At 37.3% G+C, this 22,066-nt stretch overlaps 1 protein-coding gene across 6 annotated transcripts; it reads left to right on the top strand.

The window, feature by feature from the left end:
- The first annotated feature begins 1,372 nt into the window (after positions 1–1,372).
- On the top strand, positions 1,373–21,153 carry LOC121246185 (digalactosyldiacylglycerol synthase 2, chloroplastic-like). 6 transcript variants are annotated; one of them, XR_005937071.1, is made up of 5 exons: positions 13,359–13,815; positions 14,721–14,890; positions 18,445–18,544; positions 20,372–20,567; positions 20,763–21,047. XR_005937071.1 is itself a non-coding variant. In XM_041144236.1 (4 exons), the coding sequence occupies exons 1-4, from the start codon at positions 2,278–2,280 to the stop codon at positions 11,369–11,371; spliced, it is 1,407 nt and encodes a 468-aa protein (XP_041000170.1). In that variant the 5' UTR covers positions 1,373–2,277; the 3' UTR covers positions 11,372–11,523. The 6 variants fall into 6 exon arrangements, 1 of the variants encoding a protein (XP_041000170.1); XM_041144236.1 differs by lacking the exons at positions 13,359–13,815; positions 14,721–14,890; positions 18,445–18,544; positions 20,372–20,567; positions 20,763–21,047 and adding exons at positions 1,373–2,559; positions 3,030–3,293; positions 9,214–9,563; positions 10,861–11,523; XR_005937069.1 differs by lacking the exons at positions 13,359–13,815; positions 14,721–14,890 and adding an exon at positions 3,162–3,293 and having other exon boundaries at positions 17,625–18,544; positions 20,763–21,153.
- Positions 21,154–22,066: the final 913 nt, after the last annotated feature.

Genomic DNA, 22,066 nt, shown 5'->3' with positions numbered 1-22,066 from the left:
GAATATCTTGTTCAAATTCGACTTGATTGGATTCGTTTGCAGCTAATTTATTTGCGTCTATGAACAACAGTCCTCTCTCTCTCTCTCTGTATTTTTTTTAAAATTAAAAACAGTTTTTCTGTAGACAATCATTTGTGTAACCCCTGCGGCATAGGCTGACGTGGTAATATCCGATATTTATTATAAAAACAAAAAAAAAAAATTCAATCAAAAGGAACAAAAACGGAGGAAAGAAATCGAAAGGATTCTTTTTTTGGACGGCGAAACCAGAGAGCTCATCGTGTGACGTATTCCGTCTGTGATAGCCGTCGTGGGTAGTAGGATCGAACCCATCATGTGTGCATATGTATTTCCCTATTTATATAAGACCTTTAATAGTCATATAGAACCAATATTGACTGATCTTTGGATCACCAAACTTCGTACATGTGTACACAGCATAATTCCAAGATCTGCAGGGAAAGGGCAACCAAAAACATTAAGGTTCTTGTTGTGGGAGGTACTGGGTATTTTGGGAGGAGAATCGTGACGGCAAGTTTAGCCCAAGGCTATAAAACCTTTGTTCTTCAGCAGCCAGAGTTGGGTCTTGATGCCGACAAGGTACAATTGCTACTTTCTTTCAAGAAGCAAGGAGCCATCCTCGTGGAGAAGACGAAGACAGTGACTGTGTGTGTGTGTGTGTAGCCGATCACTTTTATAAAACAGAGGAGTAAGAATTGAAGAACAACCAAACAATTTTATTGAGTTTTAAAAAGTACGCAAAAACAGAGTTTCTAGTACTCTGTAAATTTCTCTCAATTTTCCATCTTCACTATCTGAGATCTCTCTCTCTATATCTTTCGATGCATACACTCCTAGTCTATTTATAGGCAAAGCTTAAAAGTAAAAAATACAGCTGTAGTTCTTCAAATCAAATTTGAATTCTTCTTTTGACCTTTGACGTCTATGGACTATGGCGGTTCCCAGCTTGCTTCATGGCTAAGTATAAAGCTGGAACATTGTGGATAAATCTGGAATCAAAGATTAATTTCCAACAGGGTGTTCGTGGGTTCGTGGAGACCACGAAGACTGACTGTGGAGAAGACGAAGACTGGGCTGTGGCGGGCTACGGCTTCGTGGGGCGGTGAATTCGTGGAGAAGACGGGCTTCGTGGGGATGTAAAAGACGAAGACAAAATGGAAAGAGAAAAGATGAGATTTCGTGGGGATGGGGGGCGAAATGGGGATGGAGGCCAGCAGAGCGCCTTCTGTCTTCGAGGGAAGAGAAACGACGTCGTTGCATTTGCCACGTCGGGCGCGATGCGGCAGGGGTTCCCCAGGGCGGTTGCGAGTAGAATTTTTGAACGTTGTCGTTTCTTTCAGGCTGCGCATTCTGTTTCTCAAGTTTCCACTCCTTCATTCTCTCTACGCCATATTTTTCCCAACAAATTTCCTTACGTCTCGTTCCTTTCAGGCTTTTCCAGAGTATTTTCTAGAAATAAATTAAGGTACGACTTTTGTTGGAAAATGAAAGTCGTGTTTCGAAATTAATGTCTTCCTTTTGTTTTCTAATTTCTGTAACGTATGGCTGCCGAGAAGAATCTTGTTTCCTTTTTTTCTTTTGTCCTTTACTCATGCCCATTATTTTGGCTCTCTTGACCCGTGTACGAAGTTGGTTGCATGTTTGATTCTCCAGTTTTGAATATTTGGTAAAATATTCGGTTCTTGAGTTTGGGTTAGGATGAATTTTCTGTGAAGTTCTTTCTCACAAATTCGGTGTTTATTGACTAATCTGGGAGTTATTTATGTATAAGTTGGAACAATGAATATTGTTGATAGAAAACTTCCAGTCGATTATTGGAGACTGGGATCAAGTTAAGCCAAATTGATTACTTTTTTGGAATAAATTTTCTTGTGCGGTGTAGATTGATAAATTGGATTGCAAGTTGAGGTTAAGACTTTACTCTGTAATAAATTTGATGTCATTTAACATATTAGAAAGAGAAAACGTAATGATGGAAGACGTCTTATAAATATTTTCCTTTCCGGAGAAATGCCAATTGTACTCAGAATTTTTTATCTGCAGAACCCCTTTCCTCAAAAATATATATTTGTCTATAAATATTGATTGGCGTGTGTTAGTTTTGTAAGTTAAACTTATTGAGAGAAAACGTAATGATGGAAGATTGATTTGTGATTCTTGCAATGCGATCTTCTTAACTTCTGTAAGTAGTATGTCACAAGTTGTAACAGAGGCTAAGTGAGCCTATGGAGATGGTTGGATTTCACTGTTGAACTAATGGATAAAAAGCAGCATGTTGCAATTTTCACAACTGCCAGCCTTCCGTGGATGACTGGAACTGCTGTCAACCCTCTATTTCGTGCAGCCTATCTTTCGAAAAATGGAGAGAAAAAGGTTACCTTGGTGATTCCATGGTTATCTTTGAAAGATCAAGAAATAGTATATCCCAATCGCATCACATTCAGCTCATCAACAGAGCAGGAGAAATATGTCCACCAGTGGCTCGAAGAGAGGACTGGATTCAAATCTTTTTTCAGCATACGTTTTTATCCTGGAAGGGTAATCATATTTTCAACTTTGTACAAACCTTGATGCACTTATATGCACCAAATTAATTACTTTTGGAAGTGGGTATAACATGTTCCAGAGGAGATTTGAATGCCTTGCTGTTTGCTTGAGTAGGAATGTTTTGTCTTTAATGTGTAGTTGTGTACACTAGCTAGAAAAAAACTTTCCTTTTCCATCTAAGGCTCTATGAACTATGAAGTGTTTAGGGCAGTTTATCCCCCGAAGTACTTTTCTAATTCAACCATAATACTGAACTCAGCTATAACTAAGCTTTATAGGGATTGGGTCAGCACTAATGACCACTAAGGTTACACCATTTACCTTTGGCCCTGTGCGGAGTTCTCTTCTTTTGCTAGGATAAACACTGAGCACAATATTAAGCACCCAGTTTCCTTCCATTTTATTTCTTACATTCAATGTTAGAGAATGATACTAATACATAGCATCACCTTGTTGTGCAGTTTTCTCAAGACAAAAGGAGTGTTCTTGCAGTTGGAGATATTTCAGAAGTCATCCCTGATGAAGATGCAGATATTGCTGTTCTTGAGGAGCCTGAGCATCTTACATGGTATCATCATGGGAAACAATGGAAGGTTAAATTCCGCATGGTTGTAGGAATTATTCATACCAATTATTTGGAATATGTGAGAGAGAAGAATGGACGAATGCAAGCATTTCTTCTAAAAGTCATAAATAGCTGGGTTGTTAGTATTTATTGCCACAAGGTATGTTTCTTGATGGCTGTTAGTTTTTGTGAAATTTTGTTTTTTTTTGGCTGGTTACATGTTTTGCTAATCTCCTTTTTGTACTGATTTGGCGTTTTTACTTTTCGAATAATATTTGGGAAAATAGTGCTGAGTTGTTTTTGAGTCTGGGGTTTTCTTTTTCAAGGTCTACCAATATCTGAACATTGCTTATTGGTACAGATAGTGAACTTTTCCATATCGTCACATGTAGTGATATTGCTGCAATACATGGAAACAGAATCAATTTTTTTTTATTATTGGGCATAAGTATCAAATTATTTCAGTTCAAATTCAACTTTTATATAAATGAGACAATGTAACACCCCGTTCCCGTAGGATAGAGATGTTATTAACATTTATAACATAGTGCCCGGTAAAGAGATTCATATCCTGAAATACCTCATTTATTGAAATTCATCGAAACGTTAAAACTGGATTGAACATGATTGTTTTAACAACTGAACGTAAAATAAAAGAACATAAACTAATCCTATGAATGACATAAAAAGGAATCTAATTCTTGTGTGAATATCACTTATTCATTCCTAAGTCTTTGTACTAGATCTATTCCTGGCCATCCAGCTCTGCATCATCATAGACATCATCTGCGAGAATTAGACATGGAAGAAAACAAGAAGACAAACAAACAAAATGAGTCGAATACTCAGTAAGTAGCACGTCATACCGTAAAATATAATTTTTGCCTAACATACATTTCATTTCTATGAGACTCTTCAAAACATACCTACAATTTCAAAGATTACAATCAAACACGTAACATGACTTTCTGAAGGATTTTACATACGTATATCGTCATAGACTCACATAGTATATGTTTTAATCATTAACCAAAAGCGGAAGCATACATAATCGTGGCAAACATGTAATCGTGAATGCATAATATCTTGTTTATCTTGTCTTATCATGGAGTGAAACACGCTTGGGTCCGTGTTTCACCTAGCTGGCATAACATGGAGTGAAACACGGACCGTCCGTGTTTCACTTAACTTGCATAACATGGAGTGAAACACGCTTGGGTCCGTGTTTCACTTAACTTGGATAACATGGAGTGAAACACGCTTGGGTCCGTGTTTCACTTAGTGAAACACGTTTGGGTCCATGTTTCACTTAACTTGCATAACATGGAGTGAAACACGCTTGGGTCCGTGTTTCACTGAACTTGCATAACATGATGTGAAACACGTTGAGTCCGTGTTTCACTTAACTTGCATAACATGGAGTGAAACACGCTTGGGTCTGTGTTTCACTTAACTTGCATAACATAGAGTAAAACACGCTTGAGTCCGTGTTTCACTTAACTTATGGTTAACCACGCTTGAATCCGTGGCACCGTAATATTTCTTAACTTCCTTAATGCATGAAAATTTATTAGGTTTTCATGAATATTTCTAACATGGCATATTCTTGTACATGGCATAATATGTCATATTCTTGTACATATCATAGCATAGTATGTCATATTCTTGTACATGGTATAGCATAGCATAACATGACACTTTCTTATACATGGCATAACATAACATGGTACTTTCTTATACATGGCATAACATAATATGATCTGAATATTTTATGACATTTCATGGCATACATAATCTAAGTACTACATGAACATGGCTCGCATAATATGGCTATTCTATTACATGGCATACTTGACTTGAATTACTACATGAATATCTCATTGCTTTCATACGATTTTTAGTAACATTCAATTAATCAAACAAATTCATTCATTCAAGCATAATCTCATATTCCCTCAAGATCATGAAAGGAATCTAACCTTGGCTTGTCTCTTAGCGTAGCGTAGATAACCATCATAAGCACATCATATTTTCATATATGACAATAATATTCACAATACGCATACATTTATATGATCATACTATTTACTTTTTAGCGCTGCTTCCTGATTTCCAACTTGTAGCGCGTTACCGATACGAGGTTCTAAATGTTATTAATTTCCTAGCGAAACGTGTCGTAATGCTCTATGTAATTACATACGTATAATGGAATTTAACATATTAGTTATCTTGTTTCCATGCAAAATTAATGAATACTTGTAATATATATAATTAATCAAGAATAGATAGCTTAGTAGTATAATCGGGTTTAATATAAAGCTGCTAGATAAATGGCGTAAAACTAAATCTGAAATTTAGGGTTTTATCATGTAAAAATATATATATAACTTAAAATAATAATCTAATTAACTCCTAAATATTGTCTACATAATATAAGGGAATTTGGCCTACTAACACAAGGTGCTGAGAGGAATAAGGATTGGGTCTAGTACAGGACAAAGCCCATATGATAGTTCAGCCCTTACAAGAATAAATTACCAGGCCTAGTGGGCCTCAGAGCCCAAGGCCCACTTAACATCAAAAGCAGTAAACATAAGTCTGAGAGGAGTTGTGAGAGGGAAGGTGTCGTGCGATAACATGAAACTCACCGAGGGAAGAAGGTTGAGGTGACGACGGCTCTCGAGTGGCTGGAATCGACCGGCGACGCGACTGGGACCTCGGAAGGGAGTGCGAGGCGGAGGGAGGTGTCTGGTCGGCGGGTTTTGTGGCTGTCATGAGGTGATCCGACTCTTCTAGTGGCCAACGGAGGGCGTCGGCGTGTTCTGTGGTAGTTTTTGGCGAGGTGGTTGATTTGGTATGAAAAGTAGTGCTAGGGTGGCTGTTGGGAAGTGGTTTTCTCTGTCTGCCGAAGCTACTATGGTGGCTAGTGTGTGGGAGTTTCCTCGTTTTTGCTAAGGGTCTCGTGGGTTTTATAGATGAGGGGAAGGAAGCTATCGTGAGTGACCTGGAGGGGTTTAAGTTTGACTAACCTTCGGAAAACTACTCCCACAAGGAACGGAACACTTGAGAGGATATTAGAGTTTTGAAGTGTTTGAATTAGAGATAATTTCAATTCAGAAAACTCCCAGTCCAAAAAGATAAAAGAGGCGTATAGTAGAGAAATCCTCTTCAAAACAAATTACTACCTCAAAACATATCTAATAAAATAATAACAATAACAATAACAATAATAATAATAATAATAATAATAATAATAATAATAATAATAAATCACACTTTTGGACTCGGGGTGTTACAGACAAGGCCCCTACCCTGGTGCTGGTTTTGTATCTCCCCGTAATCATTTGTCTTTTAAGAGTGGATCTGCATGTACACTTTCTCTTCTGTTATGAGTTCCTGTCACTCCTACATGATGGTGGGCTGGCTATTGAAATAATGGATTTTAAAAGATCATTATGGCCTTTCTACATGACACTATGATGCAGCATAGCCTTCTGAACTTTGGGGTTTAGGGGCTGTCAAGCTAGGAAGTTGGTGACAATGAAGTTGTAAGATTTGGAGAAGAGGATTATAAGCTTTGGAGATATTATGAGGTAAGATTGCCGAGTAGTTGAGCAAGAAAGAAGGGAATAAAGACCTGTAGAATTCAGCAAGGGGAAAGGAAAGAATAGCTGAGAATGTCTGCAAGAAAGAGAGGAAGAGCTGCTGAAAATATTAGCAAGAGAGAAAATACCTTTGTGATAGTGGGCAAGGTGGCAACCCTTTCCAAGCATCAGAAGGGTTGACTATTCTTTTGGCCATGACCCATGCCAAATCATCCCGTTTGAAAAAGTCACTCCATAGCATACTAGTAATCTCACAATGGAGTAAAAGATGATCCACGGACTCCCCACTCTTACACATGTTGCACCAATCAGCCACTATAATGTGTCTTTTCCTTAGGTTATCTATGGTTAGAATTTTTCTCAGGGAGGTTGGCTATGTATGAAACCTCACTATGAAAAAAACGCAGCTCTCAAAGGGGCTCTCTTCCAAGGAAAGGGGTTGCCATTATCAGGAATAGAGACATTATAGAAAGAACGAGTATTGAACATTCTTTTCTTGGAGGGGCCCTGTGAAACTTCTTGTCACCTTCTTGTCATAACCTAGCGGAATACAATAAATTAAAGAATACGGTAAAGGCATCTATATCCCAATCATGGCACACTTTATTAAAGCTCACATTACACTCAGTAAATCACTAGCTATCGCCTTATGGTTAGTCATAGAAGTATTTTTAGTGTGTGCAATGCACAAATTAGGGAAAGGTTCTTTTGAAGGTCCTATTTCTGCATCACAAATCATGCCAGAATCTAATCATGTCACCACTTCCTGCCACAAATCTAGTGTAGTAAGAAAACTCCCCCCACCCATTCTTTGTGAATTTCCGCACTTTAACCTCATAAGAACTTCCTGCTTCATGAGACCACAATCAACCCCATATACTACCACACTTGATTTCCACCACTGAGCTTTATAACGTCTCCCTTTACTTGGCAAAGTGCAATAGAAATTTTCCCAACGGCACGGCTAAACACCAACAAACTTCTAACTCCAAACCCTCTCAAGAAAATTGTAGAATAGTACCCTGCCATGGTACAGACCCGGTTTCAGTTCCTGGTAGGTGGAAAGGTGCAATCCTTAGTAATTATTCCTTACCTATAAAAAGACTGCAAACTCCCAAACCTCCTCAGGGAATTGTGTGCAAAATCTGGTCCAGTTGACAAGATGATCTTTGCTACATCTCCAATACCTCCCCACTAAAAACTCCTCTGGAACTTCTCAATGTGATTTCACACATTCTCTGGGATAGTGAATAACGACAAATAATAAGTGGGCTAATTGGATTGAATACTTTTGATCAAGGTTAGCTGGCCACCTTTCAACAGGTAGAGTTGCTTCTACCCATCCAATCTACACTTCATCTTCACTGCAATGCCATCCCAGATTGCCCTCTAAAGGTAGTTCAAAGTATTTCATTAGTAAGGCCCACTCTACACCCTAGGATGCTAGCCAGACCACTGATATCTGCAGCATTCTTTGGGAACTAATTCAGATATGGCAAGATTAATCTTCAAACCTAGGTTTAAAGCCCTAACTTAACTTTATCGCAAAGATCCCAAACACCCACTTGAGAGACAGGTGGGAGAGGGGGGGGGGGGGGGGTGTTACCCATTTTTGTTGGCATCAATCAAAATGATTAGTCGCATAGCATAGCGAGCTAGGGTAATTTATTTTCAGGATAGTTATATGCTGGTGCTGCACAGAGCATAGAGTACCTGAAGTAGGGACTGTTTTTGGTTTTGCTACAACATAACATAGGGTAGTGATATCCATTCTTCTGCATTTTTTGTTTTGCTGGAATGTTAGGGACACTTTGGGCAAATAAAGTCTATCTTTGCTGTGTAGCTGAAGGCCATTGGTGTATCATATTAGGAATTGAATGTAGTTGCTATCTCAATGTTAAGGCCTCGTTTAGTTATACAGATGAGATCAGATGAGAAATCTGTGAATAGTAGTGAGATAGTTTGTGAATAGTAATGAAATGGTTTAAGTTAAGATATTTTATAGGGTTTCGGAAAAGGAGAGAGAAAAAGTTGAATAAAAATATTATAGAGTTAAAACATTGTTAGAATATTATTTTTTAATATTATTTTTGTTTTGGGATTTGAAAAAGTTGAAAAGTTGAAAATTCGAAATTGAAGAGTGTTTGTGTTTGAATGGTGTTTGGATGTTGAGATGAGATGAGATAGGATGGGATGGGTTAAGACCATTTGTGAAACCAAACGGGGCCTAAATCTTTGTATGTTTTTGGGGATTGTGAGGTATTTAGGTTTTTCTTTTTGGCTGAATAGAGTAATGCTAGGTGTACAGTGTGTGTGTGGCTGCAAGTGGCAATGAAATGTAAGATGACAGTAGTGATTATTAATTGCTAACCATAGAGAATAAACCGTTATGATTACTAATTACTTTGCTGTTTTCTACATGCCAAAATGTGTCATCATTTTCCTGCTTACTGGATATTTGTGCTGGGAATGCAGGTTATCAGATTATCTGCGGCGACACAAGATTATCCCAAGTCAATCATCTGCAATGTTCACGGAGTCAATCCCAAGTTCCTTGGGATAGACAAGCAAAAGATAGAGCAACTACAAAATGGGAAACAAACCTTCACTAAAGGTGCCTACTACATTGGGAAGATGGTATGGAGCAAAGGCTACAAGGAGCTGCTAAAACTTCTTCATGATCACCAAAAGAAACTAGTTGGGCTTGAGGTTGATTTATATGGAAGTGGTGAGGACTCTGATCAAGTTCAGGAAGCTGCTAAAAGGTTGGAAGTATCTGTTAGAGTTCACCCTGGGTGTGATCATGCCGATCCTCTATTTCATGAGTAAGGCCCCATTTGGTAATTTTTCTCACAATATGTTTTTTGTTATTGTAACATCTTGAAAGCATATGATATTTTTTTGGTTATCGTGTCACCGGAAAGTTTTTGTTATGTGTTTTGGGAAGTTTTTTTAAGTGAGGAAAACTAGGAGGCATTATTGAAAAAATGATGGGCGACTCTCTGCAAGCTGTGGAGGAGGGAACTTCCTCTCTGTATGTGGTTGGAGGGTGGATTCTTCCCCTCTGCTTGCGATGGGGAACTTCCCCCTTATTGTGTGCATGGTGGAGGGTGTAGATCCCTTGTGCTCAATGGGGGAGCTTCCTCCATTAAAGTGGTTTTTTTGGTTCTTGAAAATTGCTACCAAATGCATCCCGGGAAGTTCATCCAGTAGTTGGTTTAAAAAATGTTTTGAAAATACACAAAACAAAACTAAATATGTTTTTGGATGTATAACTGATATATATATATATATTAAGTATAGCCAATTATCCTTTTAAGCCCACTATAGAATTGCCCATATACCCTTAAAAGGCTTCTCAGATGAGGGGGTGGGATCCAACCCCCCACCTCTCCTGGCACCAAGGTGAGCCAACTCTGCCTAGACGGGCGATCCACTTTTCCTCCTAGCATGGGAGATGCAGAGGGGCGGAGGGGGATCTGCCCTTGTGCTAGGGCTGGGAAGGAGGAGGGTTGGAGGCTCGTGGGGGCAGATCCCCCATCCCTTTTTTTAGTTATTTTCATAAGCCACATGCCCTGCTTTTATATTGAATCAGATTTCATGGTTTTGGGTTTGTATATGGGTTGGTTTCATGATGGGTTTCAGAACTGGTTTTGGAAACATCAAGAAGCCAAGCACATTATTGGGCTTTTGGTTTTGAAACTGGCTTCAAATCCAGTATCCAAACTTTGGCATAAATTTTAATGTTGCCTTTATCTTCTGCCTAGAAGCAGTTACGTACTACCTGCTTTCCCAAGGTTTCAATTGTTGGCTTGGCGAATGGTGCATGAAACTGGTATTGTGGTTATAAACAAATAGCAAATATAGCTCTAGTTGCATAGGACCTTCTAAATGGAAGACAAGTCTGAAGAGATTGCTTCCATTGAGATGCCCAATATGGTTGGATCAAATTCTATTTTCCCTCTTTTTTTTTTTTTTTTACCTTCTGTAATAAAGTGTTTCTGAATCCACGGATATGGTTTGCACCACCGCAACTAGTCATATGATATTATTCCATCAAGGTTGTTACCCAATTGGTGTTGCTGCATATTAAAACCTTCATTTTTTTGGTTGCTCTTTCAGTTATAAAGTGTTTCTTAATCCAAGCACCACAGATGTGGTTTGTACTACTACAGCTGAAGCACTAGCAATGGGCAAAATTATTGTATGCGCCAATCATCCCTCAAACGAATTCTTCAAGCAATTTCCGAATTGCTGGACCTATGATGACAGAAATGGCTTTGTTGAAGCCACACGCAAAGCATTAGCCGCAGAGCCTGTGCAGCTGACTGATTCACAGAGGCATGAATTGTCATGGGAGGCAGCCACAGAACGGTTCCTTAAGGTTTCTGAGCTGGACCAGGTATCTACAAGAAAACTGTCAAATATTGCCACCAAGAACTTTATGTCGACGTCCTTCAATTTTCAGGGGAACATGGAGGATGCATCTGCATATGTCCATTTTTTGGCTTCTGGGTCTGAAGCATCACGAAAAATGTTTGGTGCAATTCCGGGGAGCTTGCAACCAGATGAACAACAATGCAAAGAGCTAGGGCTAGCCATTCCTGCAGGAATGCAAAGCTCAAGAAAATGAAAGCATTATGCTTTTGTGAAAAATGCCGGGGATTCTTTATTTACGCTCAGTCTGTGCATAAACTGGTACAGGTGTAAAGCATTTCTCTTGTTTCTTATACATTATTTGTTTTCCTGAAATCGAAAATCCCATATGAAGCATGTTTCCACTACTCTTGTCCAGACCAGACCTACTTTGTCCCATGTGATAACTTTGTACCTTTTTCTTGCGTATATTCTGATCATAACATAGTGGAAACATGCTAATTATGTAAATTAATAATGCCCTGAGCATTGTTAGATGGTATCTCGTGATGTCTTCACTTGGATAGAGGTAGGAGGATCCCATCCTTTGATGGGCATCGAGTTGAGACTGTATAGATATAGAAAGTACATGAGAAATTATATATATATATATATATATATACACACACTTGTGTAGTGCTTTTCTTGTGGATGAGTGGTTCATAATAATAAGACCTGAAAATTAACTATCCAGTCTTAATTTGTGCTTTTACAACCACTTGTTTATTTTGTTTTTGTTAAGTCAGTTAATTTCATTAGGAAAAAGGAAAAATTAAAAAGTTAAGGAGACTATGTGACATTCTCTAGAGCACAAAAGAGGAGATAGGTACAAGCAGTTGCTTGCAACTTTTTTTTTAGAGGACATAATTCTGTAATTTTATTGATCATCCTTTACTTATGACGGAAGAATACCGTAATAACAGGTCATTTGAGCCGAGAGATTATGGCTATAAAACCGACCCATGAATGCCCAAGAGGTCAATTTGTACTCTCAATTTAAAATTCTCTTGAGATTTTCTTGGGACTCAATTTAAATATCTTCACACCAAAACAATTTTAAACGTCAAATACATCTTTTGTTGATTTTTGTAACTAACGAAAACCAAAACAACTTTCAAACTCCTAAAAGGAAACCTCTCACCACAAATTTCATTCCAACATATTTTCAATGAGTTCCATAACTTTTTTAAAGTCCAATAAAAACATCTCTAAAAAACCTATCTCAATCCAAACATATTTTATTGAATCACACCACTTTCACAAAATCCTAAACATATCATCAATCTTTATAAGTTTTCGAAAAAAAAAAATCTTAAATTTAAATATTATTTGTCGTGGTTTTCATTTCTACTTATATCTTACCAACCACTTTCATTTTCGTGATACGTGGGGATAATGAGTAGTAAAACTCCTAAAGTATATATCCAGTTAGTTGAGAGCATGAGTTAGAAAAGAATGATTGAATTCAGCCATTCGATTTGAATCAACCGAAAATCAAACTTAATTTAATGTATATTTTGAATCATCAAACCGATTTTAGTGTAAGTTTTGAATTGTTCATAAAACTAGTTTATTCGGCTTATTCAAGAATATTCTGACTGATTTTAAATTGATTTGAATCGAATTCTAAGGGATTTAAAGCTCTCTTTTTTGGATTGTGTTTGATAAATGTGATTCTTTTAATAAAAGAATATGATATAACTGACATTATTATAACTTCCCCACCCTTTAAGTACGAAGGATAGAATAATTGAAAAATTAAACATGGAGTTATTTTAAACTCTTTTATACTTAACTTTAAATACTTGAATTATATTATACCTAATTATAATATTTTTAATAACTCCAAAATACTTTATTCAACAAATTGAATTACCCTATTCATTGAATCCACCCCTTACCGATTCCTAATCCAATTGTAGATTGAGTGATATGCCTTCTGCTTGAGCATAAGGATAGAAAAATATAACTTTTTGAATTGTTTATTATATTTTATATCAAAATTTAAAAAAATTATAAAAATGAGATGAGATGAAATACTCTCACTATCCAAACGGACTTTAATTAATTCGATAATCTTAAAGACTATAGAAATTATATAAAAAAAAATTTATTACAGATTATTTTTTAAAAATAATTTGCACTCACGTGACTTTATATATCCTAAACTTTTAAAAAATAAATAGTTTGTCAGCATACGACAAAATACAAAGAAACGGGAGTCGTTTCGATGCTGTCAAAGGGCTGCTCTCGTTTGCGGAGCTATAGAACCACCGTCGTTTCAAAGACTTAGCCGACGGCTGTCGTGGACTAGAACCTAGAGCGATATCCGGAACTGACGAGCAAATTCGCTGCCGCTTTGCATGATCCTTCAAAATACGGCATTTTCAAAGGATGGCCATCACCGGAACTCCTTCAGGGAATTGAAATCGACGTCGCACCTAAGGTTTCTAACTTTCTCATGGAACCAAACATCAATGGCGGTGTGTTTTCCTGGAAAACGACTCGCTCTGATGGAGCTCACCCCTACTTGGGATTTTTCATGTCTGCAACAAAAAAAAGGAAAAACTATCCGCTGCAAAGGAGGAGAAAAATAAGCTGCTTGGAACTTCCGAAAAGGATTCTGAAGCCAGAGTTTTTAAGGCTGCAAAGGCAGAATTGGTAATATGCCTAAATAGGGCTCGACCACCCCCCCCCCCCCCCCCCCCCCCCCCCCCCCCCCCACACACACACACACACAGAGATTCTGCTTAATTGCAACATTAAAAAGGAAAAGGAAGTTAATTATGTTCTCTTGTTGTTATAGCCCCGTTTATTCTTAGGGAATTTGATGGTATTTTGTTTGGATGTTTGTTTTCGACTTAACAAGATGTACTGCGGTTTGTTAGTTTACTTAATAAAAAAAATGCGTGTTTTGCTAGTTATTGTAGGTTACGTCGGTGCAATAAAATAGAATTGGTTTTTTGGTATTATAATTCGAAGAATGATATTAACAGTGCTATGACTATAATTTCTATTTCCTTCCCTGGTTTTGAAGCCATTAGTAAAATCGGAGATATGATTATGCTAATTTAATGCGAGAATCCCGATAATTGTTATGCATTTGAGTGTTCAACTGATACCAACTGCTCAAATTGCTTTACTAGAAGGAGGTTCATAGCTATGTCTTAGAAGCATGGAAATAGGACACTGTGCGTTCAAATAAAAGAAAAAACCCGAGAAAATGATTATGGCATATGCTGCTGATGTCCCTGACTCGAGGGCTGTTTATTCTTCAAGTGAAACCAGTATCTTCAAGTTGTCTCTGTATAAAAGAGGGACTCCTTTTATTAATGACTTGAATTTTTTTGTCTGTGTTTGCCCTTTTGTCAAGTGAAACTAGTACCTTAGTGGTCTTGTTAATCATTGGACCACCCTGATGTCCCTGTGCTCTGGATTGGATTAAGAATAAACCTATTCTAAAAGTTCCTATTCTTCATAGTTGGACATCTGCCTGGATGATGAATAGTTCCCATCTTAGTTATGAAGATAAAAAGGATTGCCTCCTTTTCTTGCATTTCTGGCAGAGAAGCTAATCAAGCCAACCCAGGAACTTCTAAGGTCAAGTGGATGAGATTGGTCAAGTGGTCGGAGATTGAATTACATGTGTTTATGGATTGAACGGGATTTGAGCTGAGTAAATGGTTGAATTGCCGGGGGTGTGAAATGAATAGCCTTGGGTCTTGAGAATGAAAGTGTAAGGATTGTTATGTGTTATATTCTCTATTTTATCTTTTTTATCAAGGGAAATGGACCTCTCCTTTCTTATATGTCTACATCTAGGATCTGACTTTTGTCATTGATACTATTAGGAAGAACTGAACCATTATTTGCTCTATAATGTCCCTTAAGAAGGAAAGAAAACAAATATTACAGAATAATAGGAATGATTCTCTTCATTTCATGCATATTTAAGTCATAAACACGTGGAGAGAATGTGAACACGTGGTGTTAATGCCATCTTTTCTGTCTTAGGAATTACCCTTTTAATACCTTGTTCTCATCGAAAACTTAGGTTGTTTGAACTATTTCTCAAACAGAGGAAGTAAAAGAAATATATTTTCCGGTCCTTCGGAGGAAAGCATCTTTTTCCTATATGGCTGATCAGAAGTCATTGGGCACAATTCCTAATGGCTGGATTTTGAAGAATGAAGTCCAGAAAGACGGATCTAAATTCTCGGTAGTTGACTGCCCATCATCATTTATGTGGCATTTTATGTGCTTTCCAAGTTCTACTGCTGGATATTTCATATCTATGAGTTTAGTATAATCACTAGCTTGTTTACCTGCATTTATACAACAACTTCTGATACAGATTTTTCTTTTAGGCGGTAGACTGATACTATTAATATAAGTTTATATGGATCTTGTTACCTAATATGTTATGCTTGCCTCAGTTTGTTGAATTTTGGGGGTACTAAATTTGTTCTTTCTTTCCCTGAATGTCACCCCTTACCTTTTTGGGTTGCTGGAAATAAGAGGGGTTGATATTTTGACGGGATAGTTTTTACTCAGGTAGTTTCTTGGTTGAGCAATAATTGAAATGTATACTCAATATATCCTTGTTGAACTGACCACCCTTGTAGATATTAGCAAGAGAATTGACAATTTTACAGTCCAGATGGTCTCTAGTCTGATACTGATAAGAGTCAGGACTGGCCCCTTAATTGTATCGAAGATCATTTTATCACAAGTCTTTGATGGTACTGTAATTTGAGTTTCCAGACCCTCAAGCTAAGTGGCTCATGGGATCATTCTGGGGCCTATTTTGCTTTGTCTAAGGATGCTGCTTATGGTAAACGGATTACTAGGGCTCCGCTTGAGTCATGGGCTGAGGATGTAATGCATTGTAGGCCTTTATGATTATAATGCTTGCCCATTTGTAGAGACTAGAAGGTAGAAAAGCTATTCTTTGTCTGCATGGAAACTATGGTAAAGTGTATCAAAGGGCAATACAACCCTTGTGTGTAGTCTTTTAAAATTTATATGGTGCCTCCATCATCCACCAGGACTAGCACTGTTCCTCCTACAGAGCCTTTGAGCTGTAGGTACAACACTAAGAAGCATAGAGGCAAGGTATACCAAGAGAGTTCATGTAAAAATTATATCTAAAATCAGTGGAAGCATCCCTCCATGGTGCGAAGTTGTTCACTTTGATAGTCTCTTGAACTCATCATGATGGCAGAATATAATTGTATAGAATCATTGCCACCAAGACCAAAACACAATAACAAAAAAATAGGAAACGAAAAAGAATCCCTGCAACCTATCAAACCAAATTAGAAAAAACGTAATTAAATTGATTCCTAGCCATCTAAAACTCCTTGCATATGTTAACCCCTAGAGAGGTTGGCTCAAGTGGTAAAGACGTTAGTCTTGGTGGTATGCTCCCTCCATGGTCCAAGGCTCGAATCCCACTAGATGCAAACAATTTCTAGGGGCCATCGGACTGGGGGATCTTCCCTTGAATTACCCAAGGTACACTTGCAGGAAACTCCTTGTTGAGGGCCTATGCACCCTCGAGATTAATTGGGACGCTGTTCCCGGACACCCGGTGCCAATCAAGAAAAAAAAATCCTTGCATATGTTATGAATGTGATAAGGGATGGAGGGCTGTCATGGTTTGAATCTCATGTACGTAGATGTTTTATGGGTGGCGATATTTAGCACTTTTAATGGGTTATGCCCCAGAGGGAGGTGGAGACAATGGAGTTGTTGGGCTTGTTGGCAGAATCCTTGTGATGGTCACAGAAATTCTTTGTGCTTAATGTGGTGCATCTGGTAAGAATGCAATGCCTGGACTTTGGAAGACTGTGAGAGGAAGGTGTCACAATTAAAATCCAAAACTTCAACAATCTCTATGCTTGGATGACTGCTCATGACAACTCTCAATTGTCTATACTATGAGGCTATAAAGAATTTTGCTGTTTTTCTTCTTCTTGCTAGTTGGGTGTTTCCTTTTGTATACTTCCTATGTACTTGGGTTACACCTCTCTGCGCTTTTAATTAAGTTTTTATTTCTAATAAAGAAAAAAAAGGAATGCAATTGGTTGATGAGCACATGTAGAATTGAGACTACCCCTTTGGTCGCAAGTACAATGTCTAAAATAAGATAGTGCTAGATGTGAACCAGCCACCACAGAACTAATCCCTTGGCATTAAGTGTGTTGATAAAGGATGAATTAAATATTACTTTTTATTTGAGAGGTAAGCATGCTGCATTTGAGTATGTCAGGTTCCTGAAACACTACTTGCTTGTAATTGCTGTACTTTGCCTTAAAATATTTCTGAACATTTATTTACTTAATTTGGATTGTTGCAAGTTGACACATTTACAGTTTGTAAATCATAAATTTAATGAAATGAAGTATATCTCAAGTACTTTTGTATTTTGTAGATTAGCATATGAGGTAGAATAACATTTCCTTCAGGTACCATGACTGAAATTACATACGTGCATGGGGTTTTGTGGACATAAAAAAATTGGACACTTGTGCTCGGGCTTTCTAGACTGAGCAGAAGTGTCTGCAGAAATGATTTACTGAAGAAAACTGATGAAAAGAAGCCCAAGGGAAACATCAAACTCTGGGCTGGAAATAAACGTAGGTGACAGAGGCATTCTGAGCCGACTACCATGACTACATGCATATCTAGTGCAGTGGCTTGGACGCAAGCTACCTTGACCATCTGCCGAAGTTATAAATATTCGTCTTTCCCATATCATTTGTTTCTTTATGTTGTAGCAATATTCCTTTTTTAAATGCTTTGCTTTAACTTCTAGAAGCATAGATATGAAGAAGTAAGCTGAGGTTGATCAATAAACAGCCTAACATGTAAAATCTGCTGCTCAATTTGTTTGGTTAGCTGGTTCTGGTTCAACCAAATTAAAGTAAGCTGTAATACCGTTCTAGACTTAGGCTTGTGGGTACTAAGGTAGGTTCATGATTAATTCACTTCTTTTTGTAGGTGAAGGGTACTTGTATATTGTTGTGAACGACAAATGTTTTCTCTTTGCTAGAAGTTAGCGTGTAACCTAATTTTTCCTTTCCATATTGCACCCTTGTTTGTCATGGAACTATATGCTATTAGATATCTACCCTTTTCTTGCCTTAATGGCACAAAGCATAACGATATAAATAAGTTACACATGGAGCAATAAATATTGAGATTAGAAGATTTAGCATGGTAATTATCAATGCGAAACTGGTTTAAGAATTTAATGACTCTATGTTTTATGTTTGGTTGTTTTAGTACTACTTCTGTCAGGCAACTGGGCAACTTTTTCTCACATATGAAGATCTTATGCGCTATGTAAAATATGCTAGGGAAGCAAGGGTTTCCATTTACTCTGGTGAATTTGATTTTATAAAGCTGTTGTGTTTTATTTTTTAATAATTTGTGTACTGTTATATGTATGCAGCCTAAATATTACGGTTGTAAGATCGGTACAAATATTATGAGTGTATGTTAATATTTTGTATTCGTTTAGGATGGCCTTTCCACTCCCGTTTGTGATGTTTGTGTTACATTATTTGCATGGATCTTTAGGCGTATTCCATGATAGATTTGAGTATGGTTCTTTGAAATTTTACATGGTTCAATGGATAACAATTGGAACAAGGTCAAACGCTTAGTTGAGTTTGGTGAATTAGAATATTATTTGAATTGTCCATCTGCATTTATTTCCTTTCTCCAGTAGCAACTACTAGCCCTACTTTACTCTATCATTATGGTTCAAGTATTGGAATAGATTTTGCCACATTGGACTTCGTATCTAGAGCTCGAATGGATCGTGGATGAATTAAATTTTGGTCAAGTAAATTATCTCGGTGGAATACTCAATCAAAGAGATTGGGGCAGCATATGATGAAAGAATCCTGACAAGTAGCTTTCCTTTTGCTCAGATTGATGCTTGTAACATCTTAGGTTCCTAAGAATTTTTATACAACATGATATGAATAAAGTGCTTTGTGTACATAGTCTTCTGATATTTGTGCTTAGCAGGACTGACTTGTTAACCACTCTTGTCCTTCCATTCTTTTGTGTCTTGAGCAAGATTGTGCTTTTTTTTTTTTTTCCCATTTATAGCTGCTTGCAAGACAGTGCCTGATTAAGAAAAAAACAATTCTGGGCATGTATCACTCAGTGTCCAAGGCTAAGATTGCCTCCCTCTCTTACACATTTTCTTCTGTATGTGTGGCTTCAACTTTGCCAGCATAATTAGATCAGTGTGGGAAAAATTATATTTTTTCATGCTCCTAATTCATTTCATGTTGGAGGCTTGCTCAAGGAAAGCCAACCTGTTTTGGACAATGGAAGCAAAATTTGGTTCCTCCCCAATAACATTGGGGAGAGGGGGAATAAAGGGTTTATAACACATAGTAACACCCCCTTATTTTTAGCTGGTAGGAGGCCCTCTGAGTGACGTTTCTATTGACAGTATGCAATTTGGTACTGCCATTACCTGTGTAAGCCATAGGAATTGAAACACTTCAAAAGTTTTCCCACTTATATTGAAAGTCATTCCTTGAACATTCTGTACAATCCTGATCGCACATTGGGAAAAAGAAATAATTTATAGTGGTTAAGTTATAAAAGTAGTCATGGGTGCCAATGGCCATATTGGCTACTTATTAGATGATATTAGGTTTATAAGTGATTTTAGGGAAGCTTCAAATTGACTAGTCTTTTTGGGGTTATATCACAGGTGTGAGTAGCAGTTTCTCTAGGTCGTTACACATTCTCTATGTCAACTTCCACTTTAACCCTATCAACTTGCCTATTCCCATCATTAGTTGTTGAAATCTTATTCCAATGTGTTTTCTTTTTGTAACGTGGTCAATTTTGTAAGAGATATTTTGGGATTCCTATGTATTAATCTTTCTCGCTTTGTTGTAGTATTTTCGAATGATTAAAGATTCAATTTATGTTTTCAATCTCTAAAACTTTACCACATATTCCCATCCATAATATTTCAGAGAAGCAGTTTGTTTCTAATGGTATATCCTTCCTATTATTTGTTAATTAGATGGCGAGCTACTTATTGCGAAACTCAGTCCTTCCTTTTTTCTGTTTATACCTAGAAGCTCCTCATTTATGCATTGTGGCCAGGAGTTTTGTGCCATATAATCAGACATGATATATTCCATTTATTTTCTCTTTTCACAAATCGCTGTAGGAATTCAATGTCAAGAAACTGAAGAAGAAAGCTGGCTTTTTATCTAGGAGGAAACATTTATTCATAAAAAAAGCAAGGAGCAAACATTTGACCGGCTAAAGCTCAAGGTTGTTGGCTGTCAAAAGGATTAAAGTTCTGTTAGCTATGAGGAAAAGTTTATTGGGTCAGAGCTCAAAGTTGGCAGCTGTTGATCAGGGTAAATTTCTGGAACTTTGTCTTCAAAAACTGTTGTCTTTTAATTCTCTTCATTCAACTGCCCATTTAAAACCGCAGTTTGCAAATCTGGCATTCATTGTAGTGCTCCCATCTCTACTGCTTTGGCATAAGTTCATTTGGGTGATGATTTTGACTTCTTGTTTCCTTCTCATGCGAACTTCTATGTCTCCTCCAGGTGACGAAATCAATGACTTGGCAGAGAGCACTGGTCCTAAGGACAGCACTGGTTTGGGAGAGAGCACTAAAGCCGACTGCCCTCATCAGGCTGGCCTAGACGCGGAGCAGGTACCCAATCTTCAGAGCAGTGACTCAGCTAGTAACTAGTTACTGCTCTTTAAATAAGCAGTTCCCCTGACTACAGTTTTAAGCTGTTCTAGAATGTCAAAACGGCATCTTATGCGTTTGTTATAACTTTAGATCTTTCAACTCTCTTTGCGTTTAAGTTGGAACTTATTTGTTTTAAATTCCATCTTTTTGGGATTCACCTTTGTTAGTAGATGATTGAACCATAATAATATCATTTGCTTTGGGTTTTTTTTAATCAACTTAATTAGCTTTTTTGTTTATTTCTAGTTTGCACCTAATCCCTAAGGGTTGGCACAAGTTGTAAGGCCTTGATCTTGGTAGTATACGCCCTCCATGTCTAAGGTTTAAACCCCCGGATGCAAACAATTTTTTATCGATGAAAAGCCGATGATCTACCAGATCGGTGTGGAGACTTTGTTACATGGTCTAGGGATTAATTGAGTCCGGTTAAAAGATATGTTGCATTTGCACGGTCTCAAAGATTCCTCGTCAGAAAAAATTAGTCTGCTCCTAATCTCAGTATGTGATGATAATTATAATATGCATATGTATATATATGCATATATATATATACATACATAATATATATATAATACCAAAGTCTTGCTTGGCTGAATGCTTCGAATAAAATACACGCTTTTGTAGTTGGTTCCACGCACAATTTGAATCACGACAAGATTATGACACAACAGAAGGGAATTTTCAATTAAATCAATGTTGTTTAGTGCAGTAACAGGTAAACCATCTATATGATTCACTTCTCTGCACAAAATCATGTGCCTGTTAGATCGTCGTTTATTTCAAAAGTCTACAAAGAAGTAATGTGACACCCAGCACTCCAAGTTTAAGAATAAAGTCACTTTTAAAATTCGGAGTCGGAGTACTACTGCTGAATATTGACTTAAAAATATTTTCTTTTATTCTAAAGAAAGCGTAAAGATTTTATAAATAAAATAATTTTTTATTAAAATATCGAGATCATAAAAGAGAGTGTGCAGAAATATTTATTAAAATTTCTTAAAGTCCTTGTAATGAAAATCATAACTTAAAATTTCTGTATATGATCTAGGCCACTATCATGTCTCCCTAAACTAAGTTTCATCTTACACCTCTATCGTCATAATTATCCTAACCTAAGGTGGTTTAAAAACATAAAAATAAACTAAAATGAGT

The sequence above is a fragment of the Juglans microcarpa x Juglans regia genome, chromosome 1S (genome assembly GCF_004785595.1).
Source record: "Juglans microcarpa x Juglans regia isolate MS1-56 chromosome 1S, Jm3101_v1.0, whole genome shotgun sequence".
NCBI lineage: Eukaryota > Viridiplantae > Streptophyta > Magnoliopsida > Fagales > Juglandaceae > Juglans > Juglans microcarpa x Juglans regia.
Note: the sequence above shows the minus strand (reverse complement) of the source record. Positions and strands in the feature narration are given on the sequence as shown.